This window comes from Platalea leucorodia (genome assembly GCF_965183815.1).
Source record: "Platalea leucorodia genome assembly, chromosome: 1".
NCBI classification, from domain to species: Eukaryota; Metazoa; Chordata; class Aves; order Pelecaniformes; family Threskiornithidae; genus Platalea; species Platalea leucorodia.
In genome coordinates, this window is record NC_138823.1 from 169,192,483 (window position 1) to 169,214,727 (window position 22,245).

At 43.8% G+C, this 22,245-nt stretch overlaps 1 protein-coding gene across 2 annotated transcripts in view; it reads left to right on the forward strand.

The window, feature by feature from the left end:
* The window catches only part of SMARCD3 (SWI/SNF related BAF chromatin remodeling complex subunit D3), a 71,381-nt gene extending 56,912 nt beyond the window's left edge, over positions 1-14,469 (forward strand). For both annotated transcript variants that reach the window (XM_082309236.1, XM_082309237.1), the window contains exons 9-13: positions 1,134-1,231; positions 7,490-7,625; positions 9,824-9,946; positions 13,916-14,017; positions 14,118-14,469. In XM_082309236.1, coding sequence (XP_082165362.1) covers positions 1,134-1,231; positions 7,490-7,625; positions 9,824-9,946; positions 13,916-14,017; positions 14,118-14,171 — 513 coding nt within the window. In that variant the 3' untranslated portion in view covers positions 14,172-14,469. The remainder of the gene's footprint in view (positions 1-1,133; positions 1,232-7,489; positions 7,626-9,823; positions 9,947-13,915; positions 14,018-14,117) is intronic.
* The last annotated feature ends 7,776 nt before the right edge of the window (positions 14,470-22,245 follow it).

The following is a 22,245-nucleotide window of genomic DNA, read 5'->3' on the forward strand; positions in this document are numbered from 1 at the left end:
GATGTCAGAAGATACTCTAGCTGAGGAACCACAGCATCCTAGTTGAACAGTCTGACTTCATATGTCCATTCTACAACCTGTTAGTCCATTCTTTTCAACCCTGCTTGCATCCTTTGTCTCTAGAGCTGAAAAGCATGTTTCTCTTTGTAGATACAATACTACAAGTAGTATCTCTCTTCTATCAGGTCGAAACAGTTTCCCTAAGAGGCACTTGAATTTGCATAGGCCTCAACATTTTTACAAATTGCCTCCACATAACAGCATGTTTTAAGGCAAATGTTAATGTATAGTTCGGGGGGTTTTTAAGTCAGTTTAAATGGAATATCTTTAGAGAAAAGCCTATTCACCTGTTCAGAGCACTAAAAATCCCAGTAGGAAGAAAAGGCTGTAATAATTATATTTCTGAAAACTCCAGGTGTAAGGAGTGGTTCTAGATTCATGGCAACACACTGCAAATACTCATAGAAAATTTCCAAAAACTACAGATTTTGATCCTTTTCAAAAGATTTTTCTTTTCTGAATTCAGTACATATTTAGCTTCTGGACCTAAGGAGAAGGTAACCACAAGATGTTGATTGGAAAAGAGTGGATCCGTTCCAAGAGGCTCTTTAGGTTTTGGTTAAAAATAGGTAAAACCATGTTGACTTTTTTTTTTTTTTCCTTAATCTTAAAAAATAAATTGCAAATGGTTTTAAAATTAAAAAATGCTTTCTTGGATTTTTCTTTAGCACAAAATATTTCAGGAAACATGCCTTGGGAAAAAAAGCAAACTGTTTTTATATTTCCTCTAGTAAAAAAAAAACATGTTTTCTTTATGATACGCTGCTGCAAACCCTTAGTGAGAGAGGAAGTGTTCAGTTCTCTCCCATCATTAAAGTGGCCTGTGCCCTTCAGCAGCTAAACCAAAAGTGGAACATCTGAAATTGCCATCATCTGATGCATCTGTCGGCTAGCCCAGATTGTAGGTACAGCAGCAATTCGCAGGGACAGAAATGACCAAAAATTTATTCTGTGCAAGGAGCCAGAATTATAGCTTTCAAAATCACCTTACTTTTGAACTGTTGATTTCTTACCTTCTCATTTAATTGCAGGTTAGGTTTTGGACAAGGATAACATGCTTTATTGTATTCCAGATCTTTGACTGTCCACGGCTAAAGTTTTCTGAAATTCCTCAGAGACTCACTAACCTGCTGCTGCCACCAGACCCTATAGTGATAAACCATATCATCAGGTAAGCTGGTCAGTCAGCTCAGCACTGCCATGTGCATATAAAATGCAGAAAACAGCTACAGTAGCAGGGACCAGAATCCAGTTTTTATAACTTCCAGGTGAGTACCTTGGACTTTGTTGTCTGTTCATTCTCTGTGTCATTCCGGTCTATAAAATTCTGAATTAGTTTCAATGGAATGGCACCAATTCTTTAGGAGTATGCAAAACTTCTTATCATGTTTATCCTTATGAGAATACCATTGAGAGAGTTGGTCAGGTTTCTTTCTTTCCTAAGGGGGGAGGAACGAGAGTTTGAATCTACTTACAGTGGAATAAAAGGAATTCAAATAAGATATTGTACATCATGGGCAATCATTCTAATGACTGAGTTATTATGTAAAACGTACAACGGTATTACAGTTTCAGATACAGTGGCCAGTCCATGCATGCTTTGTTGGGATTGGGTCAGCTGTTTGGGTGTTAGTCTTATTCTAAGAATGCCAACTAGTCAGAGATCTCAAGAGATTTACAATAAAGAATGCCTAGATTCAGAGAAGGCCATTGTGACCAAGATACTGAACTTCTGGCGTCCTTGTCAGAACAGATGTATTTCTGGCATAGTAGATGAAATACAACTTTCAGCTACCTAGGGAACTTCCAGCACAGTCCATATTTAAGTGACAACTGGGGGGGGGGGGGGGGGGATAAAGAGACTTTTTGGGATTGCAACCTTGCTGTTAAGATATTTCAGTCTTTCCCAAGTTCCTTTGTGGTCTTGGTCAAAACTCTGATTCTGGATGTTTAAACATTATTGTTAGTTGAGTGTAGTGCTTTGATTTCCTAGAGAATACTGACAACAAATATTTCTGAATATGCCTGAAATTGGGTTCTTTATTTGAAATTTGTAATATATATGATAAGAAGTTTAAATATTATATAGGCTATCAAAAAAAATAAAATTTGCTTTTCAATTCATTTGAATATATAAACCAGAGTAATGAAAAAGCAGCTTGACTACCATGCAGATTGATAGCTGTGTATATACTGTCATTGAAGACAACTCAGTGACCTGGTTGATGGACCAAAAAAAGCTGAGGTCCTCAGAGATCTATAGTCATTGTCTTGGAGAAAAATGACAAGGAAGTGATGGTTTATGTTTCCAGGGCAGAGAGGTGGCAAAGGGTTTCTGGAGGCAGTATGTTTTCTGTTAGCTACAAGCTAAAGAGCAGGACCCTGTGTATAGTAGCATTCTCTGATACACCGCGTGCACCGCACAGCACAGCACCTGACAGCATTACACTGCACTGACATAATGCTGTGGAAAGGGGAAGTATTAATTTCCTGAGAACAGGGAATACTTTTGCAATAGAGTCTTTACAGTCTCAAGCTAAGCTAAAATAAATCTGGAAATCTGGCACTGAATTTAAAGGAAGTAATTTTTAGACTCATAAAATCACAGAATAATGTACAGTAGAAGGGATTGCTGGTGGTCATCTAGAGCTCCCCCCTCCCATCACAAAGCAGGTTCAAATTATATCAGGATGCTGAGGGACCTAGTCCAGTTGAGCTTTAAACAGACTCTCACAGACCCTCTGCCCTGCCCCCCTGCATTCAAATTTTAAGAGAGAATGTAGTGAACCACTGAAACAATTTGCCAACTGCTTGTTGTGGTTTAACCCCAGCCGGCAGCTAACCACCACCCAGCCGCTCACTCACTCCCTCAGCAGGATGGGGGAAAAGAATCGCAAGCATAAAAGTGAGAAAACTCCTGGGTTGAGATAAAAACAGTTTAATAATTGAAATAAAATATAATAATAATAATAACAACAACAAAAATTGAAATGAAAAGGAAAATAACAAAGAGAGAGAAATAAAACCCAAGAAAAACAAGTGATGCAAATGAAAAGAATTGATCACTACCAACCAACTGATGCCGAGCAAGTCCCCAGGCAGCGCCTCCCCCCCGCCTAGTTTATTGCTGAGCATGATGTCACATGGTGTGGAACATCCCTTTGGGCAGCTGGGGTCAGCTGTCACAGCCGTGTCCCCTCCCAAATTCTTGTGCCCCCAAGCCTGCTCGCTGGTGGGGTGGGGTGAGGAGCAGAAGAGACCTTGACTCTGTGTGAGCACTGCTCAGCACTGGCGAAAACATCCCTGTATTATCAACACTGTTCTCAGCACAAATCCAAAACATAGTGCCATACCAGCTACGATGAAGAAAATTAACTCTATCCCAGCCAAAACCGGCACACTACTACAGGGAATTTTTCATCGCTAGTGATTTTAAATATATGTGCTCTTAATTCAGATAAATCCTCAGGCCTATGCTTTACAAGAGGGTCAACTAGATCACAGTTACTCATTCTAGTTTTAGAGTATGTGCACAGAGACTAAAATGTGGAGTATTCTAAACTCATTCTAGAAATAATAGTATTTTAGAACCACTCTTCAGACACCAACCACTCCCCTTTTTTGAAAGGGAAAACAAAAAATGCAATGGGATTGAATTGGAAATTAACTAGAGGTGAACAGAAAGCCTCTAATCTTGGTAAATATTTTAAATATTAGGTAGACTCAAAGAGAATGCAGAATGCAAATTAAAAAATACAGTGTATAATAGTTGCTGATCTCTGCAATACCAGATGCATGAAATTTAAAACTGGTAGAAGTCAAATCTTCTTACCTGAGCTCAAGCTGGAGCTGGAGCTTTTCTTGAGTTGCACTCCTTATTGCAGCTGACACACCTGAAATCAGAGGTATAAAGAGAAACATCTGTGGGATTTCCCATTTCTGCAAAGCATCAAGCCATCTCCCATGCTATTAACTTTACACAAGTAGACTACAAAGCATAGCCCTCCAATATTCTCCTATTGCAAACAGATTAGCTCTTGATTTCCCCCTTTTGACTACCATCATGATTTTAAAAAAATGGTTCCTTATACAGAGTCAGTTGCCCATGCTGCAGTGAGTTTCTGTTGCCTCTCATCCTAGTGCTGTGCACCTCCAAGAAGAGGCTGGCTCTGTCTTTTCTTCGCCATCCCATGCGGCAGCTGCACTCCCCAATAGGATCTCCCTTCCCCCTTCTCTTCTCAAGGCTGGACAAACGCAGCTCTTGCAGCTTCTTTTGGTGGGCATGTGCTCCAGCCCCCAGACATCCTGGTGGTCCTCTGCGAGCCTCGCGCCACAATGTCACGTCTTTCTGGTCCTGTGACCAGAAGACCAGATGCAGTTTCACAAGCGTGCCATAGCAAGGAACAGCCTCTTTCCTTGACTTGATGGCAACACGTATGCTAATACAGCCCATTTTGCAGCTGACCTTTGTCACGGCTGGCTTACCTCACAGCCTCATTCTCCGCTTGCTGTCCATGAGGACCCCCAGGTCCTCTCCTGCAAAACTGCTTTCTACCCAGCTGATGCCCACCTGTACCACTGCGTGGCGTCATTCTGTCCCAGGAGCAGAACTTTGTATTTGCCTTTGTTGAACTTCACAACGTTGGACTGGCGTCCTGTTTCTGCAGCCTGTCGAGGTCCCTCTGAACAGCCGCGCTCCCCTGACTCTGACGTAGGCTCAGGGACCTGGGAGGCCTGAGGCCAGGACTTACCAGGAGAAACGGAGGCAAAGACAACACTGAGTGCCTCGGCCTTTTCCGTGGCTTTTGACATGAGCAGCAGAACGAGACCCAGACCCAGGTTTTCCTTAGAATTCCCGTAGAATTTCCACAGAATCTCAGAATGGTTGAGGTTGGAAGGGACCTCTGGAGATCATCTCTTCAAATGCCCTCCCCTGCTCAAGCAGACCCACCTGTGGCCAGTTGGCCAGGACTGTGTTCAGATGGCTTTTGAATATCTTCAACGTGGGAGACTCCACAACCTCTCTGAGAAACCTGTGCCAGTGCTTGGTCACCCTTACAGTAAAAATGTGTTTCCTGGTGTTCAGATGAAGCCTCCTGTGTTGCAGTTTGCACCCATTGCCTCTTGTCCTGTCACTGGGTACCACTGAAAAGATACTGGCTCCATCTTCTTTAAACCCTCCCTTCAGGTGTTGGTAATTTCCCTCCCCTCCAAGCCTTCTGTTCTCTAGGCTGAACAGTCCCAGATCTCTCAGTCTTTCCTCATGTGTGAGGTGCTCCAATGCCTTAATCATCTTCATGGACTTTTGCGGAACTCTGGTAGCTCCATATCTCTCTTGTACTGGGAAGCCCAGCACTGAACACAATACTGCAGGTGTGGCCTCACCAGTGCTGAGCATAGAGAAGGATCACCTCCCTCCACCTGCTTGCAACACTCCTAATACAAATCCATCCATGGAAGTTCTTCTGCTCCCCCAAGTTTAACAAGCTCAATTAGATCCTGAGCCAATTTTTTTACTACCTACAGCCGATGCACACAACCTCAACATTTCAAAAACGGTAGTGAGAAGCCAGCATTTTTTTTATTATAAGTGGCAATGACTGAAGTCTGATTTACCAACTACTGGGCTGAAAAACTGTTTTCTTGCTAAGAAATTTTCGTCTAAAGAGAAAGTAAATGTTGTCTACATCCCAATAAATTAAATATAAATTTAGGATAGGACAAGCCGAAAAATAATACTGATATTTAGCTTGTTAAAGATGAAAAAGAAAATAATAAGATTGGTTGAAATATATTGGAAGTAGGAAGCCTACTACTGAAATTGATATATTAATAAAGTTTAAAAAAACTGTTCTTGGAAGACAATGCGCTGCTTAAAGTCAGATAAGAAAATCAAAATTCATTCTTTCAATCAATGTTAACTTTAGAGATTAGGGAATGTCTCGTACCTGTGCAGTAGTATGGGTTTTGGAGGGCAGGTGGAAAGAGTGTATCTGAAAAACTTTATCACACCAAGGTGTCAAATAGAAATAAATTTAACACAGACTAAATGAGGAGTTGTAAATGATTTTTCATGCAGGACTGTCATGAAATTGCTTAACTACCAACTGCTGTCCCTTTGTACTCGGCACTGGTGAGACCGCACCTTGAATACTGTGTTCAGTGTTGGGCCCCTCACTCCAAGAAGGACATGGAGGGGCTGGAGTGTGTCCAAAGAAGGACAACGATGTTGGTGAAGGGTCTAGAGCACAAGTCCTATGAGGAGCGGCTGAGGGAGCTAGGGTTGTTTAGCCTGGAGAAAAGGAGGCTGAGGGGAGACCTTATCGCGCTCTACAACTCCCTGAAAGGAGGTTGTAGCGAGGTGGGTGTCGGTCCCTTTTCCCAAGTAACAAGTAATAGGACGAGAGGAAATGGGTTCAAGTTGTGCCAGGGGATGTTTAGGTTGGATATTAGGAAAAATTCCTTCACCGAAAGGGTTGTCAAGTGTTGGAACAGGCTGTCCAGGGTAGCGATTGAGTCACCATCTCTGGATGTATTTAAAAGACGTGTAGATGTGGTGCTTAGGGACATGGTTTAGAGGTAGACTTGGCAGTGCTAGGTTAACGGTTGGACTCGATGATCTTAAGGGTCTTTTCCAACCTAAATGATTCTATGATTCTATGAAATGTGTTACCTATTACTGAAATCTCCTTCACTAACAGAGGGGTGGTAAATAGTTAACATGATGCCAAGAACATACCAGGACCAGTCCTGGGTATTGGAAGCCAATTGGTACTAATTGTAGTACAGGATGGAGTTAATAGACGTGATATATTGGGGAAGAGTCAATATAGATTCTGTAACAAGAAGGTATGACTGGCTATATTCTTTGAAGAATTAAGCAGGCAACTTTACAAACAAAGTGGTGGTCCCCAAATTCACTGCTACCTCTTAAGAAGTAGCTGGGAATAATTACAATGCTGCAGAGCTGCCAAAGCAATTACAGTGCTAGGAATTAATAGAGAAAGAACCAAGAACCAAATAAAATGTCATTATGTGCTCACATCCAGAATGGTAGTGTACAGTTCTACTTACCCTATCTCAAAAAAGATGTAGTCGAGCAGAGACCAGACCAGTATGGTATTTACCACTGGAGATAGCTTTGGAGGCCGGAGTTATAACAGGTCTGGGAAGATCTTGCACAATTTAATGAAGATTATGTCCATTAGCAGCTATTAAAGTTGATGGTCTGGACAAAACCTCCAGCTCAAAAGTCTCTGAATTCTGACTGATGAAAGATGAGAGGATATGCTAGGATATACAAAGATACCCTGTTCTTAAACTCTTCTCACAGCATCTGCAACAGGCTTTATTAAAGAGTGTGTTCTGGATGGATATTTATCTGATTCATTATGGCAGTTCTCATGATCTTCTGTTATACTCTCCATAGTGTTGACCCCAACGATCAGAAGAAGACGGCTTGTTATGACATAGATGTAGAAGTTGAAGACCCATTAAAGGGACAGATGAGTAGTTTTCTTCTCTCCACAGCTAACCAACAGGAGATTACAGCATTGGACAACAAGGTACTAGCCCAGGAGTAAAGTATCACATGGCATATATATACACTCCTTGCGTACCTTCATGTGGGTTTGGTGTGACACGTCAAAGGCAGTAATGTCGTGAGGCAGGAACTTCTCAATTGGATGTGCTTTCAAGGGATGAGTCAGCCACATGGAATGGGAATACAGAGGGGTGAGTGGCATTCCTGCTTAGGATTTGATCCAGGGCCTGACACAGTTGTCAAGGTGATAGAAGCAGAGTTTCACAGGCAGTATAATGAGTCCCCTGGCATTCAAGAATCATCTGAACTGTTTGACTATAACTTTTTATTGAGAGGTCATGGTATCTTGCTAAACTGCTATAAGGCAAAGCTAAGAAAATCTCATTCCAGATGTGTTTTGTGCATGTGTGGTTGCAGAAGAGGTCTCTGCAGTAGGTGCAAATATAGAAAATGCATGGCAGAAAAATCACTTGGAGCAGTTTGGCAGACTTGTTTTCAGTGTTATTGAAAGAGAATCATGCACACTTCAAATAATACTATCTGTCTTACAGCAGTGGTGAGCTCTGCAGGCTGTATTAGGGGTTCATGTCATGGGGGCTGTTAGCCAGCTTTTGACACATATGTAAATGGCTGATGTGGCTTGGTAAGGGAAAAACAAAACTGGCTTCTCAGAGCAAGGGAAGAAGAAGAGGTGTGACATTATGGACCAGAGATGATTTATGTGACATACAGTCAGGCCCAGTTTCTGTTTGTTTACCTGTAATGCAAACAAATAGGTTAAACTCTGCTCTTCATGCAATTTTAAAGGGGGTTTGGACACTAGCAGTCCTATGGATTCTGGTAACTGTTGCAGCATCTTTTGTTTTATGGCTCTTGAGAAAGGTCCTTTTCAGTAGGGCAGCTGCTCAGCCAGTTGGTTCCCAGCCTATATAGGCTTGCATGCAGCACGCGTAGGATTATTCTGTTTCCAGTCCAGCTTAGGTTTTCCCATGTCTGTATCACCTCATTTTTGAGCATTTGATACAGCAGAGGGCAAGCTGTGATAAGTGAAGTTACTGAGGTCACGTCTGGGTAAGCAGGCATTGACTGCTACGTTGCTGTCATCTGTACCATTTATTGCTGTGCTGCCACAGAGTCCTCTAGTGGAAACTCAGTGCATGCCACCAGATTTCTCTCCAGCATGGCTACATCATTTTCCCAAATAAGGAATGATTTTAAATTGACAGCAGCTCTCTTCTGTTAACATACCTTTCAGTTGTGCCTACACCAGTGGCCTTGATGGAATAGCCAGATCAGGGGAGGATTATTTTTCTTCCATGTGCCTGGCCACATTAGCTGTTTTGGCAAAATAGATGTATACATGAAATTAAACAAGGTAGTTTTACAGTCTCAAACTAGAATTTTAGAGGAATAGGGTAGCAAAAGTTTGCTTTTCTCTGTGTTTGTGCAAATGATTCATTAGCTGTCCTCCCGTTGATCATACTTGATTTTGTTACCCAGGATGATTGCAGGACCTTGACTTCTCTTTGGAGTCTTCATTCTTCACTGCTGGTTAATGTTAATTTCTTTCATAATATTTCTGAAGATATGACTCATTTTCTATAAAACTTCCATACTCCTGATTTCTCATTGTTCACACTCTTCTTTTTTCAGCCATTTAGTAGGCTTTCTCATAAGAAAAAGTCTAGAAGTCATAGCTGTTATGTGAGTTCATTTAACATCGACTTGATCAGGCAATCACTAGAAATTTTAAGGACCACAGCAGGATATTGAAGATATGATGATGACTGATGAGGGGAATAACTGCTTTCTTGCATTGGGCACTGTTTAAAGACATATTTATATAACGCCTTTCCTGAAAAATCCCAAACTTGGCAGAAAGACTTATTATATGCAGGAAATTACTACATTGTACAGTGACATGACTTAGCTCTTCAGTATTGTATATAGCATGCCATCCAGCAGCTCAACGCAGGAAGCAAGGAAGAACCCTGTACATACTTGTATTGCAGAAGTACAAGTGAAACCAACATGTAATTGCAGGATTGCGGTTAACTCCCTCTTCGAAGGGAAAAAGCCATGGGTACCTGCACAAGTCTGTGGTGTAGAATTATCACCTTTGTACATTACAAGAAGTACAAAGATGCTAATGGGGCTGACCTCAGTGTCACTGGAGCATGGGAGGAATTAAGTAACACCTGCTTTGTTTTTTTCTGTCAGATTCATGAGACAATCGAATCCATAAATCAGTTAAAAATACAACGTGATTTCATGCTGAGTTTCTCCAAAGATCCCAAAGGATACATCCAAGACCTTCTCCGGTCTCAAAGTAGGGATCTGAAGGTGAGCTAAGGTTTGAAGAAGAATGAATAATGGAACCAGAATGTAAAATTCTTATTTTATCTAAATGTATATAGAGTGTATAGCTGAAACATCCAGGATGGAAAATTGGTGGAAGACAGACAATGAGTGGAATACTGCAATCCCAGAGGACACAGTATGCAGGAAAGACAGTTTAGCCTGTATTCCAGTTCCAGTCGAATAGTGGTGCTTAATGGGGGAGATAGGTGAATTTGTGGTCAGACAGTAGGACCGAAGTGCAGGGCTGTGTTGGTGTACTCCGTAAAATTAAAGCTATATGAAACTCAACAGGAACATCCTATAGTACAATAACACAATTTGGGTGTTTGGTTAGTTCATAATTTAATCTTATTTAATAAATAGACAGATTAAATATCAGCTGCCTTTGAGCTTAGGTTTCAGATACCCAAGAAATGGAATGTAAAGAAGTTCAGTTGTTTGCCAGCCAAAATGAATAATTTGTTCCTCATAAAGTTTCACACTTTGTGTCTTTCTCAGACATCTCAAAACCAGTTATATTAATGAATCCATGAAATTATTTTAATAAAATCATTGTTTTTCAAATATAAATGTCTAGTTTGTAGTTAATAGTCTTAAAAAAATCTGTTAAGATTATGAATATTATTATTTTTATTGTATTCAAAAGGGGTCCAGCATCTGAAAGAACGTTTAAATAAAGCAGACTTTAGCTTGAAAAGCTTACAAACTAAGGTGTTGTGGAGCTTCTCTAGCTGCATACATAGAACAGTTGTTCAGTGTTCTCCCTGACTGACAACCAGTCCCATAAGGGCCTTTTCTATAATGTTCTGCCCTGCTGGCATCAGAATTGTGATTGGACAATACTACTCTGCAAAAGATGCTAATAAATGCTGATAAACCCTTGATTCTGTGATGCTGGAGACTTAGTCATCAGAATTTTTATTTTTTTATAGAATCATAGAATCATAGAATGGTTTGGGTTGGAAGGGACCTTCAAAGATCATCTAGTCCAACTCCCATGCCATGAGCCGGGACATCTTTCACTAGATCAGGTTGCTCAAAGCCTCATCCAGCCTGACCTTGAACACTTCCAGGGATGGGGCATCCACAGCTTCTCTGGACAACCTGTTCCAGTGTCTCACCACCCTCATCATAAAAAATGTCTTCCTTATGTCCAGTCTAAACCTACCCTCTTTCAGTTTAAAAGCATTGCCCCTTGAACTTTCACTACAGGCCTTGGTAAAAAGTCTGTCCCCATCTTTCTTATAAGCCCCCTTTAAGTACTGAAAGGCTGCAATAAGGTCTCCCCGGCGCCTTGTCTTCTCCAGGCTGAACACCCCCAACTCTTTCAGCCTGTCCTCACAGCAGAGCTGTTTCAGCCCTCTGACCATTTTTGTGGCTTCCTCTGGACCAGCTCCAACAGGTCCATGTCTTTCTTGTAGTGTGGACCCCAGAGCTGGATGCGGTGCTCCAGGTGGGGTCTCACCAGAGCAGAGTAGAGAGGCACAACAATCCCTTCCCTCAACCTGCTGGCCACGGTTCTTTTGATGCAGCCCAGGATGCAATTGGCTTTCTGGGCTGCAAGCGCACATTGCTGACTGATATCTATTTTTTTGTCCACCGGTGTCCCCAAATCCTTCTCTGAAGGGCTGTTCTGAATCCATTCATCCATCTGTCTGTATTGATACTGACAATTGCCCTGACCCATGTGATGACATCAGTTGCTCTTCCCTTTTCCGCCAATGCAGTCACTCCATCGTAGAAGGCTACTAGATTAGTCATGCACGATTTGCCTTTGGTGAAGCCATGTTGGCTGTCTCTAATGACCTCCCTGCCTTCCATATGTTCCGACATGTCTTCCAGGAGGATCTGAATCTGAATCTGAATTCTCTCAGTGCCAGGAGGCACACAAGGCACGAACATCGTTCTTCCACTTCGATCGGTCTGCGGCTGCGTGCTCTGGACTCCCAAGGGCCACAGCGCAGTCTTCTGTTGGTTTTTTCCTCAAGACATGACCGATCCAGTTCCATCTCCTCCTCCTCACTTCATTACTGATTTTCTCCATCTCAGAAAATTGATGCTCGTCGTTTCTGCAACTTTTTATTTTTTTTTCTGGGAGGAGGTAGTTGGCCTCCTGCCCAACCCCCATGACTTGGAGGGCCAGTGGTTTTTCTGTCAGGGTGGCCTTCCCTTAGGCTGCGTTGGTTCGCAGCACCTTCTTCAATTTTATCCAGTGCACCCTCCAGAGAGGGATCCCCTATCCACCACCCAGGGGACGCGCCTTCTAGCCGTGCAGCCCCAGCCGAAGGCTTCCAGGAGGATCTGTTTCATAATCTTTCTGGGCACAGAGGTGAGGCTGACTGGTCGGTAGTTCCCAGGGTCCTCCTTTTTACCCTTTTTTACCCTTTTTAAAAATGGGTGTGATGTTTCCCTTTTTTCCAGTCACTGGGAACTTCACCTGACTGCCATGACTTTTCAAATATGTTGGAGAGTGGCTTAGTGACTACATCAGCCAGTTCCGTCAGGACCCTGGCATGCATTTCGTCAGGTCCCATGGGCTTGTGTATGTTCAGGTTCCTCAGATGGTCTCAAACCTGATCTTCTCCTACGATGGGAGGGACTTCTTTCCCCCTTGAGGTTCAGGGGCTTGAGAGATGTGGGAAGAGAGATTACCGTTGTTAATTAAAAGTTAGCCTTCTCCGTATTGGTTGTCACCAGTTCTCCTGTCTTATTTACCAGAGGGGTGTACATTTTCTTCAGTCTTTTCTGGCCAACATACCTGCAAAAGCCCTTCTTATTATTCTTCGCATCCCTTGCCAAATTCAGCTCCATCTGTGCCTTAGCTTTCCTCAGCCCATCCCTACACATCTGGGCAGCATCCCTATATTCTTCTCAAGATACATGTCCCTGGTTCCACTGCCTGTGCCTTTATAGAATTCTAGAATTGTTTAGGTTGGAAAAGACCTTTTAAGATCATCGAGTCCAACCATTAACCCAGCGCTGCCAAGGCCACCACTAAACCATGTCCCTAAGCACCACATCTCCCCGGCTTTTAAATACCTCCAGGGATGGGGACTCCACCACTTCCCTGCGCAGCCTGTGCCAGTGCCTGACTGCCCTTTCAGTGAGGGTTTTCCTTCTTACACTTTAGCTTGACCAGGAGGTCCTTAGTGAGCTATGCCAGTTTCCTGCCTTCCTTGCCCAGTTTCTTACACATGGGAATTTAGAGCTCTTTCACGCTAAGAAAGATGTCTTTAAAGAGCTGCCAGCTCTGTTTAGCTCCTTTGTCCCTAAGGGCAGTTTTCCAGGTGGTCCCATCCACTAATTCCTTAAACACCTTGTCGTTTTTTTTCAAATCTTGCTTTCTTGGCAGTTGTGTAGAGACTGAAAAATCAGCTCAGGACTTTGCCCATTTTGGAATTACTAGGGTTTTCTGTTCCTTGCATTTCAACAGAGTTATTTTTCCTTAATGCTTTCCCCATCAGGACTTTCCTTGAAATCAAGGTAAGATATGCTTTGAAATAAGGGCAACAGTGGTATAGAGTTGTGCTTCAATCTGACGTGAATACCTTATTAATTTCAAGCTGGTACCCTGTGTATGGGTAACTACTGAGGTTCTTTGGATACATAGGCTATATACAGTGCTGGGGAACTTTTCCTGGGCATTGGAACTAAACTGTCCATGCTGTTAAATTGTTAGAGATCGTGGCACTTAGCCTGGGCAACTACTGCTGTCCAGAATTATTCCTTGGCACAGTTGAGGAGCAGAGGTTAGGAGCTGTTCACAGGTTGTATGCGACCATCTTGTTTTTGTAGTAAGCACACATGCCATTCATTGTTCATTTGCCTTGGGCTTAGAGAACAGTCCTGAACATTTTTAATGTAGTAATGAAGATAACTTTTGACTCTAGGTAAATCTGAATATTTCTCTACGTGGTAGAAGAGCTATAGTGAAAAATGTTTTTGTCACAGGTGATGACTGATGTAGTTGGAAACCCAGAGGAAGAACGCAGAGCTGAATTTTATCATGAGCCATGGTCTCAAGAGGCTGTGAGCAGATATTTCTACTGCAAGGTATGAAGGAATTATCCACACTGCTGGCTTATAAATGAATCTTCCTGCCACTGAACAATTGAATCTGCTGAACTGTACAGTTTCTATTTTTTTTTTTCAGATCCAGCAGCGCCGGCAGGAACTGGAACAATCTCTGGGAGTGCGCAACACATAAGTGCTGCTCACAAGATCCCGTTGGCATCATGACCACCAAACCAGTGGACTTCTCAGTGTTACTTAGCTCACTGTTACACATGGACCTGCTTCCTGACTGGATGAGAATATACCATCAACACACCAGTCAGAACACCAGCTTTAGAGTGACCCTTGAAAATCTTGCCCACGAGGGGTGTCTCAAACCATTCCAGGCCAGAGACAGCGCCGTACAAGTGTCAGTGTTAAAGAAGATTAAAGGTTCATTCATCAATGTGCATCATTAAGTTTTAGTGGAAAGTTCAGACACTACACAGCAAATCCTAATGGGCTATGCATAGAATCATGGGTGGCATTGATGGGGGAGGTTGAGATGGGTGTTATAGGAGACTACAGATTTAGAGAAATAAATGCAGTTCTCATTGTGTGTTACCTAAGAGTCTCAAATAGTAAATTCTCTGGAATTAGACAAGATAGTCTTTCTCATAGCTGTGGAATGCTTTATATTCCTGAATAGAGTTTTTATTCCAGCTGGAGCAGTGCAAGAAGCCATCTCACCATGTGAAAGAACAAACTAGGAGGATTTTCATTCCTGGAATGAAGAGCCCCTCTGGAAGAAAGAAGTATAGTCAGGACATCTCTTCTGCAAACTCTAACACTTCCTCTTTCCCTCACCACTGCAGTGAAAGGTAGACTGAATTACATATCACTAGATGGGTATGATCAATGTGCTGTACTGAGTGGAAGAGAGTTGTCCCCGGGATAAGAGCTTCTTACGCATCCTTAGTATCAGTGGTGTTAGCAAAGCTGAGGCTGAAGCAAGAAATGAGGCATTCTGAGAAAATGAAAATAACTTAATGGTGCTTTGCTGATACCTGCCTTGAACACAGCAGATACTAACAATAAGCATTTATGTAAAATACAAGATTTCTTAAATGTTTCTCTGTGTGCCAGTAGGAATCAGCACGGAAAAGAGCTTCCCTAATTGTTAAGTTGGTGCAGAATCCGAGAAGCTTAACTTCATATAACATGGCAGTTTTCTCTTTACTTTGAGATGTTAACAGAGTCCCTGGATTGGTCTCACATTTTGATCATAGGTGAACTGCCTCTTACTATGAATTATTTAGTTCCCCCATACATGATACATACTGGTTAGGTAGGATGCTATGGAGTTATAAAGCATTATCAGCCTTAAATAGCACAGAGAACATATCCCTTGGAAACCATCTTCTTTGTAAACGTACAACAAATTCAGACTATGGGAGTTTATACCATATTTACTTGGAAGCAGGGACATCTTCATTAAATCCTTCCCCCCCTCATTTTTTGTAGTACATAGATTAGTTTGTAATTAATGGCCCAATCTGATTTCTAGTCCAAAAAGCAGCTGCCAAAGTATAACTCTTTGTCCAGATGATGTGGCACTCAAAATTCTCTTCTAGGTTATTCCTATTCATCTCCTTTATTTCACTTTCTTGGAAAGAGAATCAAATGCACATGTTGTCCGGAAGGAAGGCAGCTCTTCTGAATAATGCGTTTTGCTGTAGTATTGTCCTTTTCTCTTCTGCTGTCTTTCTTACTTTAACTTAAAAGTTTCTTCTGTCTAGTCACAGAAGAGAGAGTCTTCTCTTCCACCCTTTTATTTAATACTTCTGCTTTCACATTAATAGTGCCATAGCTTTTAACTCTGACCATTGTGTTCAGAGATGTCTTGGAAAATTTACATTTAATTGCAGTCATATGATGGCAGTACTGTCACGCAAAACCATTGGTGTAAGAAAAAGCATAGCTGTACCTCTTTGCCTGAGGCCTTTTACCGGGAATGGCTTCGTTTTGAACTTTTTTGTGTTAAAACCTCTTTTTACAGTAAAACGTGAAATCCTGCAATCTTAAACTGAGTATAGTGAGGGGCTGTGAGGCTGCCAGACAGTGAATGACTTGAAATCTTATTTACTTCAGGACTCCACTAATTGGACTACAAGCAAGCATCATGAGGGAAAACAGTGAGGGTCATCTGCTACTGTGCTTCCATATTTATTATGCTGCTTTGTCAGTTGTGTGCATGCTGTCCAGTGTATAAAACTCTTTTCTGTATGTGGTAAACAGAGCAGCTACATTCAGGGGATGCATTCAGTCTCCAGGAATAAGAAATGCAGAGAAAGATATGCAAGGATGTGAGAACGGCATGGGACTGGGATAGATGCCTGCAGGATGTCTGCCAGGGAATTCTGGTTTTTGAGAACTTTCCCACTGAATTGGCAAATATTCGTATAGAGAAATTTCAGTCACGTGCCACAGCTGGCAACATAATGGAGTCCAGCCTGCTTTTAGAATCTCTCTGTAGAATCAATTGGATGGATCTGTTTCCAAGTCTTTTTCAGAGCAAATTAATGAAACTAATGTGGTGTTGCTGCCCAGTGTTCACAACAGCATCACTGGAAGGTCAATCTATGTTAAGCACCAATGCTGTACTGAAGTGTGTGTGTGTGTGTGCACACTGTAGATGGCACTGAAGATGGCAATCCAAAATCTAAATTCTTAAATCCCACTGCCCGTATTCCTACTGTACGCAAAAAGGCTGGTCACCAACAGTGAGTCTTAGGAATAGCTGTCACATGTCTTTCCTTTGGTTGAACTGGGGTTTGAGATTTTTATGCTTTTTTCCTGTGTTCAGAAGGAGTTCAGGCCTTTTACTGAAGAGACACAGAGAGAAATTTTGTCCTCTGTTCCAGGAGTGCAGCCAGGAGCCTTCTTGCTTGCAAAAAAAGAGAAATTATGTTTGAAGAGAAATAATGGAGCAATACTGGGAGGAACTGGACCAAATGCTGCTTGGGCATACGAAAATGAAAGGCAGTGGTACTGAACAGGCATGTAATTGTGGCAGATTGTGAATTACAAATTCATTTTAAGTTCAGGATGGTTGTCTTTTTGTGTGTATAAAAGATGACAAGAAGATGTTTTGGGGTCTTCAGTTGCTGCCACAGTACAATACAAATCTGTGCATACTGCAAAAAAACCCCATTCTGTGCATAGATGTAGTTAATGTATAGATAATAATATAGATTGTTAGAAAATATAGCACCAAACTAGGAAAGGGTTAAACCAAAATTCTGGAGTACCAATAGAAGGGAAACATATCTTGGAGCTGAAGTGTTGACATGGCAGGTTTGAAACACTTTTTAGTCCTTTGAGCTGTTGGCCATGAGTCAGGATTCAGACCAAGCATTTCTTGGAAATTAAAGGGAAAATAAATGTTTGATTGTGGAATAGAGAGAAGAATACAGCAGTGGAAAATTAAATAAAAAGATAGAGCAGAGCGCCACTGAAGTGCCAGTAAGACGTAGCACAGGATAATGTGCAGAGTACTGTTGGAAATAGCACAGTCCATGTGAGTCAGTATATTTTGTGTGCTTGTGTGTATGTATACGTGTAGAGAGCATGTGGGAGAGACCCAGTCTCAACTTGTATGTAGCCTGGGAAATGGGCGTGCAGGACAGAACCAAATGTTCTGCAAGTAACTTTGAGACACATTGTCAAAACATTTTCCACTGTTATCAACAAGGATTCAGTTATTTGACTTAGCAGGGTTGGTAGTTGTAGTGCAGACATTGTTTCAGCTGGCAGTTTTTTTACACCACATTGTTTAGAATTTATCCTGTGGAAGCTGAGTGAAAATATTAGTGCATATATCAATATTGGTGCATATCCTAGGGCTCCTAATTTTGCCAAAATGCTAGTCAGGTATTGGGGTTTTTTTGGCCTGTTTTTGTGTTGAGAAACGTTTTATGGCAGTGCAAATAGATGAGGGGGGAAAGAAAGATCTTTTTTCCTGAAGAAAGAGGTCTCCTTTCTGTAACTGCTCTGTTGTTTAATAGGATGTATCTGTTCTGCCAGATCCTGTATGATAAACACCTTTTCCAATCTCACTGAAGAAAGGAACTCCATTAAAAAAATACAACTGTGGGCTTGTGAGAGTGAGCAAATACGTGTATAAAAGGGGAGTGGGGAGGGGGAGAGAGAGAGAGACTCCCTCTACTCTGTAGCCACCATATCTTCATTGTACAATGCCGAGTGATTCGTAGAAAAGCTTTTAACAATAAATACTTTGTTTCTTTGTATCTCTTGCACTAACCTTATGTGTCTTAACAAAGACAGGTATATTTGGTTTCTTTCTGCTCCTGAAAATGTTCTCGGGTTTTTGGATTTCTGTTCATTTGTGTGCGCATTCACGCGTGCGCGCGCACACACACGTACAGGGGCATACATATACAGGTTTTAATGGGACTTCACAAAGGTGAGAACTGTTGCTCTTCAGATCATTCTTATGTGAATTTGTTTCTTCACTGAATTCCATCTTCAGCCGTTTCCATACTGAATAAGTAAGAAATCCTTACCATTGGAGAGGTCTGGCTCCTCTCCAGGGCAGGTGCTTGGTCATTTGGAGTACATTTATCATTATCACTGTTATTAGTTATAGTCAATAAAAAAGTTGCAGCTGGGGTTAGAGCTTGGATGCCGAGAGTAGTTGTAGGAATTATACAGCCGCCACCTAGACCATGGTAGGAATTATGCAGATGCCACCTCAATAGGGCTTGTCCCTAGGTTCCGCTTTAATAAAAGAATCAGAGTTCCTTCTACTATGTTTAATATGCCATAGTAGTTACAGCTTGAGCTGGGTGCCTCTGAAGAGGGACCCCGCCTGTCAATTGTTACTGGATTTTATAGTCTCTATAGGCGGCTTGATTTCCTGATGGCACTTATGCTTGTCCAATCCTGTTTGCAGAGTACGGGGTCTTCTCTGCTTCTGATTTTCTCCCACAGCCTCCAGCCACCCTTTTTGTCTCTGTCTTGACACATTTCCTTATCTTTTGTTACAGAATATCCTGTAGTTAAAGTTTTACTTATACTTCCTTATCTACCGGTTACATTTACATAGATAAAACCAAAGGTTAAAGTGTAATTAATGTGGCCTAAGGCTTCACTTTAGTCACTAGTGCTAAACTATGGCACAAATTAGTCTCTCACTCCAGAGGAACCTGGAGTAAACTGTGCAACCAGCGGCCTTCCAACAGAGGTACTCTACAGCCAATAATATTAGAAACCTTTGTCAGAATGAGCAAGCTGCAATTCACCAGCTCAGTGAAGAGGATTTTTGTTTCTGGGTTAAGGTTTCTTAGCCCAACAGACTGTCAAGAAAGAATGATGTAAAGAAGTGGGGTGGGTGAAGAGTAGAAAGAGGAAAGGAAGACCTAGAATTACTTCAGCAACTCAGTGAAAGGGAAAGCAGTAGTAGTAACCTATATCTGAGAAGAAAGCAAACAGACTTGAAAAAAAAATTCCTAATGGTCTATATAGATATTCCACCTAACATGGGGAAAGTTCTATTTGGAAAGTTGTCTAGGAAATCGCAGCAGCTGAGATTAACAAAAGTTAATTTTGTCTTTGAAAAAAATGAATCTCTGCACACTGCCTTGTGGAGAAGGAAAAGCAAGTAGCAATAACAGCAATCATCTTGTAGTAACAACAGTCCCATGTATTTTATCCCTTTCCTTTTGGAGCAGCAACAGGCAGGCTGTTTTTCCAGGATTCTGAGAGGAGGAATGCAGACTTTGTTGTTGTTTCCTGTTGCTTCTTGTTCCTCTCTTGTTCTGTCTGCTCTCCATCCCTATCCTGTTCCCCATCACTATTTTGCTCTCTCTTGGTTTTTCTTTTTTTTTTTAAGAAGTTCCCTGTGCCTTTTCTTTCACTCCCTCATTCCTCTGTCTTGTGCTATGTCCCATTTTTGAGGCCATGGAAGTGACATCAGGAGTGATAAGTTGTCAGAAACAGGTCCTCCAGCCCATCACTGTTTTTACCTTCTCCACGTCTTTGTCCCAATCTGCATCTCTCTCTGTATTACTCAGTCCCTCTCCCCTGTTCACTGTCCTATTTTTTCTCTCCCCGTATGTCCCACTCCCTGTCCTCATCTTTATCCATCCTTCTTCCTCTCCTTTGTCCTATTGTCCTGCTCCCTGACCCTATTTCTTCCTCCATCTCACTGTCCTTTTCCCTGTACCTTTCTGTCTGTGCTCCTCAGTCCTTCTCCCTCATCTTACTTTTCTCTTCATAACCCTCTGTCCTGCTCCCCACCTCTCTCTTTCTCCATCCCTCTCTGCTGCTCCCTGCCTGTGTGTCTTTCCCCCATCATTACGTCTGTTCTTGTCTCCCTCTTTGTTTCTCTATCCCTCCATCATTCTTGTGTCTCTACCACTGTCCTGCTCACTGCCCCTCTTTTTCTCATTCTGTCCCAGTGTCCTGCTCCCTGATTCTCTTCCCCTCTGTTGCTCTGTCCTCCTCCCCGCCCCCACCCCATTTCTCTCATGCTCCCTCTTCCTTATTGTCTGTTGCTCTGTCCTGCTCCCTGTGCCATCATTTCTCACTGTATCCCTCTGTCCTGCTCCCTGCCCCTATTCTTTTTTAAACCTGCTCTGTCATGCTGCCCATCCCAGGTTTTTTCATCTCCATCGTGCTCCCTGTCCTTATTTTTCTTTCTGTCCTGCTCCCACTCCCTCTTTCTGGCTGTCTTCCTCTGTCCCTGCTGCTTCTTTCTCTATCTCTGTGCTGCTCCCTTCCCCCCCACCCCTCGCTGTGCCTCTGGCCTTTTTCTTGTCTGCCTTTTCTGTTCTCTCGGTGTTCCCTGCCTCATGCTTTCTCGCTACACCCCCACTGTCCAGCTGGCTGCCTTTTCTCCTCTGTTCTAGTGTCCTGTGCCCTGCTCATCATTTTTGCCAGCCTCCACCTCTGCCCAGAGGCAGTTGCTCCAACAGCCGACAGACTGACCGACTGTTCCCGGCCAGACTGATGAGCACAGCTCTGGAAACAACTGCCGAAGTGTCCCAGGGGCAGGCCCCGAGCCCCGGAGCAGACTCGCTCCCAGGACATGTTATGTGCGTGACTGAATAAACACTCGCCTTCTTTGCCCTCCCCACTGTACTTGCACTGCCTTTGCACCGGGCGAGGGGCTGTGACAGAGCCCAGGGGAGGAGCTGACGCACTGTGGGGGTCGGGCAAGGGCCCCCTGCTCCTGCTGGGCTCCAGCTGGGGGCTGGGGCTGCAGAAGGGCAGTGAGGCTGATGGCGCCAGCCCCTCCCTGTAAAAGGGGGCTGCTTGGAGAGGGGCTGGTGCTGCTCTGCCTTGGGTGGCTGTGGAGGGGCCAGTGTGAGCCCAGGGAGGAGCAGAGAGGCTGCCGAGCGAGTGGGGTGCAGTGTCAGAGCCGAGCAGCGGGAACTGCCTGGAGCTGGAGGCAGGCAGCAGGGCTGCCCGGAGCTGCGCTGCGGAGCGCAGGATTGTGCTCGAGGCTTGGCCGGGCTACCGGCTGCGCCGGCGGTGGGGGAACGGTGTCCCCGCGGGGTGAGAAAGCCGGGAAGGCTGCCTCTCACAGCATGCTGGGAGTTGTAGTTCTGGGGCACGGGGCTGCCAGTCGGCCATGTTGTTCCCCAGGGCATGCCGGGAGGTGTAGTTTATATGGACGTGGCTGCTGGGCAGCCGCATTGCTCTCCGGCGCATGTGGCACGGCATAGTCCTTGCTACTGCCGCGGCCCTCGCGGCGCGGCACGAGGTGTAGTTTTGTTGCCGGATTCGTGCGGTTTCTGCAGGCTTCCCGCTGCGCCTGTTCCCTGAAAAGCGTTGCGTCCGCGCCTCGAGTGCGCGTGCCCCTGCTCTCGCTGCTGCCGCCCAGCGACCAAAATGCGGTACTGCAGCACGGGCGCCGCACATGCGCGACGGCACGCGCCCCCACTGCCCTCGCTGCTGCAGCTCAGCGGCCAAGCGGCCGTACTGCGGGTAGGCGCTGCGCATGCGCAGGGGCGCGGCCGTGCTCCATGTTGCCGTCTGCCGTAACGGCGATGCGGCAACGCGGTGCCCGCGGGGTGACGCCGCCGCGCTCGTTGCTGCCTCCCGGTAAGGAATGGCCGCTCCCGCCCCACGGGTGCTCGCTGCTGCTGCCTCGTGGCCAAAGCGTGGTACTGCAGCGCCGGCTCTGCACAGAGTGCTGAGGGCGCAGATGTCCGTTCCTCCCCTGGGGATGCTGCTGACTGCACCCGCCTCAGACTCGCGTG